Raw genomic sequence first — 12,157 nt, 5'->3', positions numbered from 1 at the left:
TGCACAGCCTGAGGAGCCTAGGGTCATGGCTGGGAGCTGCCGTTGGCTTCACTCATGGCAACCAGGAACACAGACTAAAATGCTCTTTGGCTGTACACTTCCCCCTACCATGGTCAGCTGTGGATCAGACTGTTGTGGTAATTATAAGTTTTCATTCACTTTCAGGAGAGCTGGACCTTTTTTCTTCAGATCCACTGGGTGGCCTTGAACTTCCAACTTTCTGATTAGCACTCATATCTCAATCACTGGTATCACCAGGGGCTGCACACCTACAATCATGATGGTGACTACAAATCAAACAGGCTGCCAGGAAGGCGGCACACACTCCTGGTCACCCCATGTGGCTCCAGGTGGGACAGCTCCATCTTCATGGGCTTTTGGCTCTATGGAAACAGGTCCATCTGTCCTTTCCTCTGGGTGCTCAAAGCACCAACCTTTAGGTCAGTGGTGAAGAACAAACCATATGTGCCACCCCAGGACCTACACCCACAGCAAGAATCAATACAACAAAGAAGCCTTCCCTCTCCTCTTACAGACACCCGCCTCCCCCCCCACCCTAGACAGCCCACCTTGCTGCTGCCTGCTCCTGGTCGTATGCATACCTGTGAGAGCCGGCAGGTGGTTGGCTGTGTACATCTTCAGTTCCTAATGTAGTCCAGGTCTCACTGACGACAATAATAATATACAACAGTCTTAGAACGGAAAAATGCTCCCTTCCCAAAGGCGTTACACATCGGGCTGCTAATCACAAGGTTAGCAGTTTGAACTCAGCAGTCACCCTGCAGGAGAGTTAAGAATGCCTGCTCCCAAAGGTTTACAGTCTGGGAAGCTATCCATAGGCTTGCTATGCAGCGGACTGCTGCGACGGCAGTGAGTCTGGTTTTCTCAAAGGGGGGTAAAATGTTCTCATAAAACGTGGGGAAGGGGGGTGAACAAGTAAATGTGGTGAAGAAAGCTGATGGTGCCCGACTATCAAAAGATAGTGACTGGGGTCTTAAAGGCTTGAAGATAAACAAGCGGCCATCTAGCTCAGAAGCAACAAAGTCCACATGGAAGAACACACCAGCCTGTGTGATCGAGTGGTCCCGAAGGGATCAGTTACCAGGCATCAAAGAACAAAAAATCATATCATTGACTGCACACCTCCATGATAGGATCGCTGAAGACAAATGGGTGCATAAGCAAATGTGGTGAAGAAAGCTGATGGTGCCCGGCTATCAAAAGAGATAGTGTCTGGGGTCTTAAAGGCTTGAAGGTGAACAAGCGGCCATCTAGCTCAGAAGCAAAAAAGCCCACATGGAAGAAGCACACCGGCCAGTGCAATCACGAGGTGCCAAGGGACCAGGTATAAGGCATCATGAAAAAAAAGATATATGTGTGTATGTATATATGTGTGTATATGTATGTGTATATGCATATATATGTATATATATATATATATACCATATTAAATGAAGGGGGAAGTGCAGAGTGGAGACCCAAGGCCCAAGTGTCGGCCAATGGAGATCCCCTCATAGAGGGGTTTAGGAGAGGAGATGGGTTAATTAGGGTGCAAGGTAGTACCGATGAAGAACACAGCTTTCCCCCAGATCCTGGATGCTTCCTCCCCCCAACTACCATGATCCGAATTCTACCTTGCAGGGCTGGATAGGGCAGAGGCTGTACACTGGTACATACGAGGGCTGGAGGCACAGGGAATCCAGGGTGGATGATACCTTCAGGACCAGGGGTGTGAGGGGCGATGCTGGGAGAGTGGAGGGTGAGTGGGTTGGAAAGGGGGAACTGATTACAAGGATCCACATGACCTCTTCCCTGGGAGAGGGACAGCAGAGAAGGGGGGTAAGGGAGACTCCGGATAGGGCAAGATATGACAAAATAATGATGTATAAATTACCAAGGGCACATGAGGGAGGGGGGAGAGGGGAGGGAGGGGAAAAAAAAAGAGGACCTGATGCAGAGGGCTTAAGTGGAGAGCAAATGCTTTGAGAATGATTGGGGCAGGGAATGTATGGATGTGCTTTATACAATTGATGTATGTATATGTATGGATTGTGATAAGAGTTGTATGAGTCCCTAATAAAATGTAAAAAAAGAAAAGAGGAGAAAAAAATGATCAGGGCAAAGAATGTACAGATGTGCTTTATACAATTGATGTATGTATATGTATGGACTGTAATAAGAGTTGTATGGGCCCCTAATAAATTGTTTAAAAAAATTAAAAATAAACACGTGGGGAAGAGAGAGGAGGATGACAAAAGTGGCTCTAGGTCAGAGCCACCTGTCATACTACGGGGCTTGCGTGTGCCGGTGCCACTTCAAACACTAGAACCATCTTTTGTGAACAGGTTTCAGTGGTGCTTCCAGACTGAGCAGATCAGGAAGAAAGGTCTGGTGCCAAAGTTAGGGCTCTCAGAGGGTGAAGACGGGGTGTTATGTGGCCCCAGGAGGATAGCAAAGGCTAAGGGAGTGGGAAGAACAGGCTTAGTTCCTGGAGTAGTAGCAAACAGGGAAATTCAGAGCTAATGCACAGATGGTATTACGGCTCCTTCAACGCTTAGGTTCACCTCAGCTGACACAGAACTGAAGCAGGACCCCCTCTGTTCCCAGATGTCATTACACTAAAGCAAGACAGGTCACCTATGGAACTGAGAAATGGGTCTACAAGCCCAGTCTCAGTGGCAATGAGGCCAGAGGGAGAATATCAGTCAGGAAATATTGCAGCAGCATATGTAAGACACAGTAAGAATGTTAAAAACAGACTAAGTTTCTGAGCCAGTTTATTTCTTCTGAGCTCCACGGCTGAAGCACTGTGGCAATACCAGGCGATCTTCTGTGTTTCCCCTGCTCTTGCTGTGGGCCTGTGCCTGGGGCAGGAGGCGCTGTCTTCCCCGTTGCTGTGTGAGGCTGCAGAGGCTAACCCAAGGACTCCTGCAGCCTTGGTGGGCTTTGGAGATTTCAGGTCACGGTAGCTGCCGCCGCTGCCGCCATCCAGCACGTCTCCTGAGTGCCGCCATCAAGGCAGGGGGCCTCACCGGCTCTGCTGCTGTCCCTCAGGCCCTGTCTCTCCAGCGTGGCCTGGAGAAGCTCTCTGATTCTCCGGTTTTCCTTGGAAGTGGACTCCCACACGACTTCCAGCTCCCCTTCGATTGCTCTGCGAGAAATAAACAGAGCCGGGGAAAGTTACACTGGTGCAATTCCCACAACATTGAAGAACATTCCGGGTGCAGATGGTGCCATGAACTCAGAGTTCAGAGTGCACTGAGCTTGGGTTTTGAAGCAAAAGTGTTCATGCAGAAGTGAAATATGCGAGTCCTTTTGGATGGGGGAATACAAAGGCACAGATGAAAAACAATTTCTTATTTCTCCTTGTCTCTTGCTTTGGTAAGAATGCTCATATTCTTTGCTCTCTTATTATTTTATAATTACAAAATAACGATCATCATGTCCCTTCGACTGCGCTGTGACCTACCAACATGGGCTTTTCAGAAGTGCGCCCCCACATGGCCTGATGGAAGCAGACATGGCAGTAGGTTGGGCAGAGCGGGCAAATCTGTAAGGAGCAGGACGCGAGGGTACAGAGGAAAGTGGCCTGGACGACCTACCAGAAGGACAGGAACCCAGAGGGAGCTGAGGCCTCAAAGAGATGGAAAGGGCAGCGAAGCAGTGTTTTCCGAGAACAACTCTGTGCTAGCCAACATCTGGGATGCTGGGAAAGCAAGGCAGGCAGTATCCAAGCGCTCACAGGCCCACGGGCCACTGGCGGGCAGACCAGGAGACCAGCCATCACTTCAAGAAGCAGAGAGCCCAAGGGGAACACGGAGAGACCATTAGGTCTCAGTCCAGGAGGATCAGGCTTTGCCCAGGTGGCATAGGGACACCAGCTCCTTCAAAAATACTGCTAGATGATTCTGTGAAACAATAGCAACCAAATGAGCAAGTAGACTTAGAATCAAAAGAGGACATTGAGGCTCATGGTGACCAGGACTCCTGCACATTCATCCAGGGTCACCTTTCCTGTGAACTGTTACCAGGGATGTGAGACAGCCTAGAGCTCAGAGCCCGGAATCCAATGTACTCTTTCCAAGGTCCTCTGAGTGTCAACATCGTTTATAATTAATGTGTAATTAGACTGTATCTAAAATATCTCCAGATTTGTTTCTGGCACAAAACACTAGATGTTTGATTAATTATAGAAATATGTTTAAATGTATGGTTAAAATTAAAAGGAAAAACAGAAAATCTGGTAGCCGGTGCTCCCAGATGTGTCTTCTGCCTGAGACTCCTTGCTCAAAGCAAGGGTCAACCTGACTTAAGCTCTCCCTCGATGACCAAGCAGCTGGAGACCATTGAGAACGAAGCAGCACCCCCCTCGGCAACCTTACCAAGTACCTCTCAGCCCTGCAAGGTTTCAGGAAGGCCCTGCGCCTGGCCATGCGGGCGGAAGAGCAGGCCAGCAAACGAATCAGCAAGAAATAACCCCAGTGATGACTGCAAATAAATTAGAAAATAATGGAAGTTTCCCACGAATTTTTTGAAGCCCCCTTGTATATCTATCACACAACTTTTGCCTGTTCAGTTATTTACAGGTTTAAGCCTTATTGACAACAATTAAAATAATATGTTTACAAGTGTACATATTCCATGTACCATGTAGTTTTTCCATTCCCGCTATCCTCCACCCCCCACTTTCTGTATACTGACGTAGTAACCACCAATAAACTTTGATATCTACAACCCCCCCAAAAAACACCCAGAAAATATCTTAGAGCGGGGGGGGGGGAAGCCCACAAAACAGTGCTGAAACCACACAGGACAACAAAACGTCAGTGTTGCTCTGAGAACACAAGAGAGCAGCTGAAAGGTAGAGTTCTTTGAAATGAAGACTCTCTCTTGGGGCCACACAAATTTGGTGTGGCAGGAAATCTCAGGGTTCCTCAGATTTGTGTTTCTCTCCTTCCTAGAAACAGTCTCAACTCAAGATCCCAGCATTAGGCTAGAGGAGGCTCCTTGCAGATAACAGCCACTGGCTTGTTCGCACATGGATCATGGAACCTATATTATTTTCCACAATCAAAAACCCAGACCCTGACTGAAGTGAACTAAGAGTAAAATCATATTTTTGGGATAATCAGGAGAAAACCTTACTGATGGCTTAAGCAGCATATTGGACACAGCTGAAGAGAGAGGTTCCTGAACCAAACTCACTGCCACTGAGTTGAGTCTGACTTACAGTGACTCTATAGCAGGGAAGAATGTCGCCGGTGGCTTCCAAGATGGTAACTCCTGGCAGGTGTAGGAAGCCTCAGTCTCTCAGAGCGCGGGGGTTTCAAATTGCTGGTCTTGTGTACTCAGCAGCTCAACCTCTAACCCACCACACACCAGGGATGAACAGAGAGATTAGTAAACCAAAGTACGGAGTGGAAGAAGTTACCTAGATTGGACCAAGGTTAATTGGCCCAGTGTAGTCCACAAAGACAATGTTGTATATCCTACGTTGGTGAGTAACACCTGAAGTCTTAAGTCTCTCTTAAGTCATAACATGCCTCTCCCAGCTTGAAAGTACGAATGGGGAAAATTGAAGACACATGGGAACAATTGTTCTAATGGACTAATAACCGCAAGTCTATGACCTTGAACTGGATAGTGCTTGGCCACACTACCCAGTGCTCTGAAAGGGATCATATAGGTCCTAGACAGAGTGGGAGACAAAATGTAGACCAAAATGCAAACTCATAAAAACACGACGTACTAGTCAGATAGAGACTGGTGGATCCCCCGAGTCCACCCTCAAGTCTGGAAAGGAACTCAACCTCATGGCTCAACTTCCAGCCAAACAACAGGCAGGTCTATAAAGGAAGGGCGACATTAGGAAGGTACTCACACACCCCTTCAAATAATTAACCGTTTGCGATCAAAGGGCAGCATTTACCCAAAGACACAGCTCAGAAGGAGTAGCAAAGCATAAAGAATGGATAAGGAGGTAGTGAGATACCTGATGTTACATTGTGGTGATTGTAATCAAAGACATGAGCCCTATAAATGTGTGTCTTAAAGTTACTGCTATAATCTATTAATAAAATAACAAAATAAAAGTAGCTCTAAGTTATAAACATTGTTTAGCAACCTGGAAAAACTATCCTCAATAAAGCCTTCAAAAAAAATAAAGCCTTCAAAATCCTACAGATTAAATTCATTCAAATATGAGCTCCTAATAAGAAATTATTGTACAAAAAAATTACACAAGAAGCAAAACAGAGCAAATCAGCAAAATAAGATTTCTCACAACTAGAATATAAAGCAGCTATGAATAAAATATAAAAGAAATAGACCATGTATTAAACATAAGTAAACCAAGACTCAAAAAAATGAGTAAGCAGATTTTCAAGAGAACAAAACAGAATGGCTGTAAATGAAAACTGCAGTTCCTAAAATAGAAAACAAACTGGTTAAGTTAAAACAGCACATTGAACACAGCTGAAAAAAAGTTAATAAACAAGAATATCAAAAAGAAGAAATTACCCAGAATTCTGACCAGATAGATCTAACCTACAGAAGGAAATTTAGAAAGAATGAGGGAAAAGATATATCTGAAGAGATGGCAGTTTTCTAAAACTAATTAAAGATAAAATCACAGAGCATAACTTATACCAAATAAGATAAATAAAAAGAAATTCATAATTAAAAGATCCAGAGAGAAAAGACAAACAAAGGATTTCTCAACAGCAATAATGAATTTCAGAAGAGAATAAAGTGTGCTGAGATAAAATTATTGTCAATGTAGAATTTTATACCTAGCAGAAACGACCTTTCAAAGGTGAGGTCAAAGTACAGACATTTCCAGTTAACAAAAACTTAAAAAGTTTACTTCCAATAGCAAAAAACTAGTCATTTTGATATTTTAGGACTAAAATAATGATATAAAATGTTTTTTTTCATTTTCATAACTATTTCTAATAATAAAAGACAGTCACAATATGTAAACAGAATGAGAAATAATTGTATCATTCTAATAATTTATTTGTTGTATGTTGGGGGAAATGCAGATAGAGAACTAGATTAACTTTAGATTTTTTTACAGTAAGTAAAATATATTAATTTATTTTACATTAAGATTATTATTTTTCAATAGTTTTATTAGGGGTTTATCACAATCCATACATACATCAATTGTGTAAAGCACACTTGTACATTCATTGCCCTCATCATTCTCAAAACATTTGCTCTCCACTTAAGCCCCTGGCATCATCAGGTCCTCATTTTTCCCTCCCTCCCCATTCCTCCCTCCCTCATGAATCCTTGATAGTTTATAAATTATTATTCTGTCATATCTTGCCCTGTCCGACGTGTTCCTACATCCACTTTTCTGCTGTCCGTTCCCCAGGGAGGAGGTTATATGTAGATCCTTGTAATCGGTTCCCCCTTTCCAACCCACCCTCCCTCCACTAGAATTTTTTATGTTACAGATCTTTGGTCAAATTCAAGGGAGATCACTATAAAATAGAAACAGAGGTATTACTTTCAAGTTCTTAAAAGGAAAAAAATGGAATAAGAGAAAACGAAAAACAATAACAAAACCCCAAGAACTTTATTAATACTATTCTAAAACTCCCATCTGATAAGGAGCTTAATCTCGACCTAATGTTTTACTAAAATGACTATTTATGGTAATGAGAACTTCTGTGGCCATGTTAGATGAGAGTCTGTCTCAGCTGGCAGTGAGCAGCATTTGGCTGATCGGAAGCACAAAGAGAGAGCTGCATTTTGACGTCATTACATATTGATATTACTGTCACCTGCTTTAATGAGCAGAACTGGCCCCTCAGTGTGTAGCTATGCATGTGACATCACTTAAACATACGTGCCTATAACAAGACAGACATTAGGCGCTACAAATGTGATCTTTCCCCTACCAAATGCTCTGCACCTGTGGAATCCAATCAGCTAGCTATATTTGTATGGGTCTACTTCTGGGTTCTGTCTTCCGTTCCACTGACAATTTCATCCAGTCTATATAAGAACTCTTGGAATTGGGCAGACTAATTCCTTCCACGTTAGTCTTTTTAAAAAATCTTGGTTGTTCTAGGTTTTGTGACTTTCCATATAAAGTTTAGGATAATCTTGTCTGGGTAACCAGTGGGTTGAGAGTTGTCATTGAGTGGATTCTGATTCATGTACAACAGGAGGAAATGGTTGTCCAGTCCTGCATCAGTCTCATGCTTACCAGCATGTTGAGTCAGCTGGCCTTGACTTCACAAGACATTACATCCTCCTCATGTGACGGATTCTTCCTGGAGATGTGGCCATAGCAGTGAGTGGCCATCGTTCTGCTGTGACTCATAGGCTTTCATGAGCTAGTACTTGGAAGCAGATGACCAACTTTCTTTTTGTCTTAGTGGGCTGACAGTGGCTCCAAGTCGGTGGCTGCAGGCTTTAGCTGATTACACAGGTCACCTGCAAGTATTTGCTTTATTTTGGTGGTTCAAGAGTTGAGGCAGGTAGGGATCAATTTCATAGCAGCAGATATAAAGTTATTTACACATTTCAAGTAGAGTTCTTTCAGAGACCGGACAAGTGACAAATTGGAAAACTTTTTTTTTAACCCAGACAGTGGTACTGATAGATTGATTTGGAGGGAAAAAAAAAACCAACCCAAAACATCTCGTGCACAGGAATTTGGAGTGCTATCACTTTTTAAAAAAAAATTAAAAGATCATTTCATGAGGGGGCTCTTACAACTCTTATTACAATGTATATAATTGTATCAGGCATATTTGTATATATGTTGCTGTTAGGTAGCATAAAAGGGGGGTGTTCTTCTCCATGTCTACAGGCCCCCACAGGAGGTGGGAAGTCAATGAAGGCTTAAAGGGCATGCTCTAAATTCAGGCCACCAAGCCAGGAGGGCAGTACACTTACGTGGGCTGTACACCTGGGTTGGCCCAAATTAGGCCAGGAGGGCATAATTCAGCCAATGGGGTCAACCAATACTGTTGACCATGACTCCCAGCTGAAGGCCCTAAAGGCTGGAAACTGGAGACCATCGCCCTTTACCTTTCTGCTGCTTCTCCGCTTCTGCTTAGCTGGGCCTTGGTCTCTCTCTCTCTGGCCTCAGGCCACCATGTGTGGGTGTGCGGTCCCTTGAGGTTGCCATGTTCAGTGACTATAAAACCTGAAACAACTTCTGTCCTTTATAAAAACCCACTTGGATCAAAAAACAGGCTTCAGTGTGAATTCTCTCTCATGAAAAGCCATGAACCGAGGTATTTCCCACACGAGAAACCTAACATTGCCCTCATTCTTTTCTAGACATTTACTTTCTATTGAGCTTTTGGTATCAGCTCCTCACTTTTTTATTCCCCTGCCCACCCCCTCATGGTCCCTCGAGAGATTATAACTGATCATTGTTTTCATCTCTCACACTGACCATGGTCTCCTTCCCCGTGGTTCCTGTTGTTCTTCCCCTGGAGGGGGTGGTGTACCACTTGTTTTGTAAAAGGTATTTCAAATGTGGAGATAGAGCAAAATGCCATAAGAATGTTGCACGGGAGTGAAAAAGTTAAAGGCAACAAAGGAAAACACTGTTACACGCACAGTTCTGCACTAATGGAGAACTATGTGTAGCTGCGTGTACACCAGAGGGGAGTGTACCCACACAGATATCTGCAGAGAGGCCTGACAGAGGATGTGTACATGAGTAGTTCCCTCTGCTGCAAGGGTATCCATGGATGTGGTGCAGCACACAGGGGGCAAATTTATGGAAAATTCTTGGACATAATAACTTTGGGGGATGAGTTGCTGAGTCTGGGTCTTAGGACCATAGTCTTGGGGGAAACAAAGGTCAATTGGCATATCATAGTCCACAAAGTCTGCCTCGTACTTCAGTGAAGAGTGACTTACTCAGGATTCCCAGAGCTCAGGAACAGCCACCTGAGGTGCAACTAATGCTAGCGCCTGTTCAGAGGAAAGAAGAGTAATGAACATCCAAGGACTATGGAAATAATTCGTCCAATGGACTAAAGATGGAACACATGAACATCAGCCTCCATGACCCTGAACTGGGAGACAGATTGTGCCCGGCTACCACAACCGTCTGAAAGGGATCACGTTAGAAGGTCTAAATGGAGGAGGAGGAAGATGTGGAACAAAACCCAAAACGATAAAGGAGATAAGGCTTGCTAATAGGATAGACAGGTGGAAGTATGGTCCCCAGTCACTTTTTGAGTCTGGAACTAAAGTTTCCCCACATAGTTCAATTTTTAGCCAAATAATAGATGTGCCTATCAGAAGAACCACAGGATGACTGATGTGTGCAGACCTTAGAATAATGTGCCATTTGGGATCAAGGAGCAGCATTTACCCAGGACGAAGCTCTGAGGGGTTAAAAAAGGAGGAAGAATGGTGATGCAGTACACTAAAAAGGTGATGTTACATTGAGGGGATGTAATGAATGAGACGAAACGAGTATAAGTTGTTGAAGGGAAAACTGATGATCTGCTCTGTAAGCCTTCAACCAATTCACAATAAAAAGGGCTTTTGTTTTGAAGATTTCAAATATGAGTGCCTATGGACATAGTTTCATAAAGGTCTGGACAAATCTGTTAAAAAATTACATTTGCAAAAAAAATTACATTTGCCTCAAACAGGATGTCTTATTAATGCAATCTATTACATTTGTCTCAAATGAATATTTAAGAAGTGCAGGGCTGTTGCTTAACTTTCAAGAAACAGGAAATAAAATACTATAGCAATTAAGTTTTGAGAAAATAATCTGAGCATTATTATGAGTCTTCTGTATGTACAATATTTATATTTTGGTCTAGCTGAGAGAACAGAGCTACATGAAAAGGCCAACTTAACTGAAACCAAAGTAACCAGGAGGTTAATCTTCACCAATCTTGTGCGATTTCTCAACATTGTTTAATCCACTGACAATACTTTCTCCTAGCAAATGTTTAAAAAACAAAGATACAATCGATATAACGTCTTCTCATCACAGAGACTCTATTGCATCTATTTTATCATTAGGAGCCCTGATGGCCTATGGGGTTACGCATTGGACGGCTGACCACAAGGGCAGCTGTTTGCAACCACCAGCCACTCTGCTGGGTAAAGGTGAGCTTTCTGCTCCCCTAAAGGTTGACAGCGTGGAAACCCACAGGCGCAGTTCTACCCTGTCCTATGCGGGTGACCAACAATCAGAATGGACTCAATGGCAGCGAGTTTGCTTTTTGATCCTATCATGGTGATCTTATAAGAAGGAAAGATAATAAGTTCAATGGATGTCTTGGAAATTAAAAGAAATTGTCAAATTTAAAAACTAACAGAAACTTAATAAAATCTCCAAGAAAATAGAATAAAAATTTTTAAAACTGGAAGGATGACAAAAGGGAGGGCCATTAGAGGACTAGATTGACTGAAGTAGTTCAATATTCAAACAAAAACAAACATTCTAAAAATAATTTTTAAAGTGAAAAGAAAATCAAGTACAAAATTAAGTTCACCGGAGACACAGTGTGGGAATTGCGCCCAATCTGATCCCGCCACACCGAGGCAAAGCACTAAGGGGGTGCAACAGAACAGCAAGGGAACGGAGCAGCGAGGTCCCCAGGGAGTGCTTATGGTGGACTTTGAGGCCAGAGCGTGGTGCCCCAACAGACCAGACTGGAAAACACTCCTAAAGGCCAACAGTCCTTGAACTAACTAGAAGCTTTTCTTCCTTTTGTGTTTTGTTTTTGTCATTGGTTTGTTGTTGTTGTTTTGTTATATATTGTTGCTTCGTTTTGCTCTGTCTTGTTTTTGTGCATGTTATTATCTCTGCAGGTCTGTCTAAATGAGATAAGCTGGATGAACAATCTGGAGGAGCAAACAATGGGACCGACAGTTCCGGGGGTACATGGGATAGGGAGAAGTGGGGGGAAAGGTAGTGGTGTTAACAAACCCAGGGACAGGGAACAACAAGTGATCCAAATCGGTGGTGAGGTGGGTGTAGGAGGTCTGGTAGGGCGTGATCAAGGGTAATATAACCAAGAGGAATTACTGAAACCCAAATGAAGACTGAGCATGATAGTGGGACAGTAGGAAAGTCAAAGGAAATATAGGAAAGAGCTGGGAGGCAAAAGGCATTTATAGAGGTCTAAATAAAGGTATGTACATATGC

General features: G+C 43.4%; 1 protein-coding gene across 1 annotated transcript in view; it reads right to left on the bottom strand.

The window, feature by feature from the left end:
* Window positions 1-2,113: 2,113 nt before the first annotated feature.
* CEP89 (centrosomal protein 89) overlaps window positions 2,114-12,157 on the bottom strand; it is a 78,535-nt gene continuing 68,491 nt past the window's right edge. The window contains exon 19 of the mRNA XM_075537054.1: window positions 2,114-3,151. Coding sequence (XP_075393169.1) covers window positions 2,956-3,151 — 196 coding nt within the window. The 3' untranslated portion in view covers window positions 2,114-2,955. The remainder of the gene's footprint in view (window positions 3,152-12,157) is intronic.

This window comes from Tenrec ecaudatus, chromosome 18 (assembly GCF_050624435.1).
Source record: "Tenrec ecaudatus isolate mTenEca1 chromosome 18, mTenEca1.hap1, whole genome shotgun sequence".
Lineage (NCBI taxonomy): Eukaryota > Metazoa > Chordata > Mammalia > Afrosoricida > Tenrecidae > Tenrec > Tenrec ecaudatus.
The sequence above is the reverse complement of the archived record's forward strand: the minus strand, read 5'-3'. Positions and strand labels throughout refer to the sequence as shown.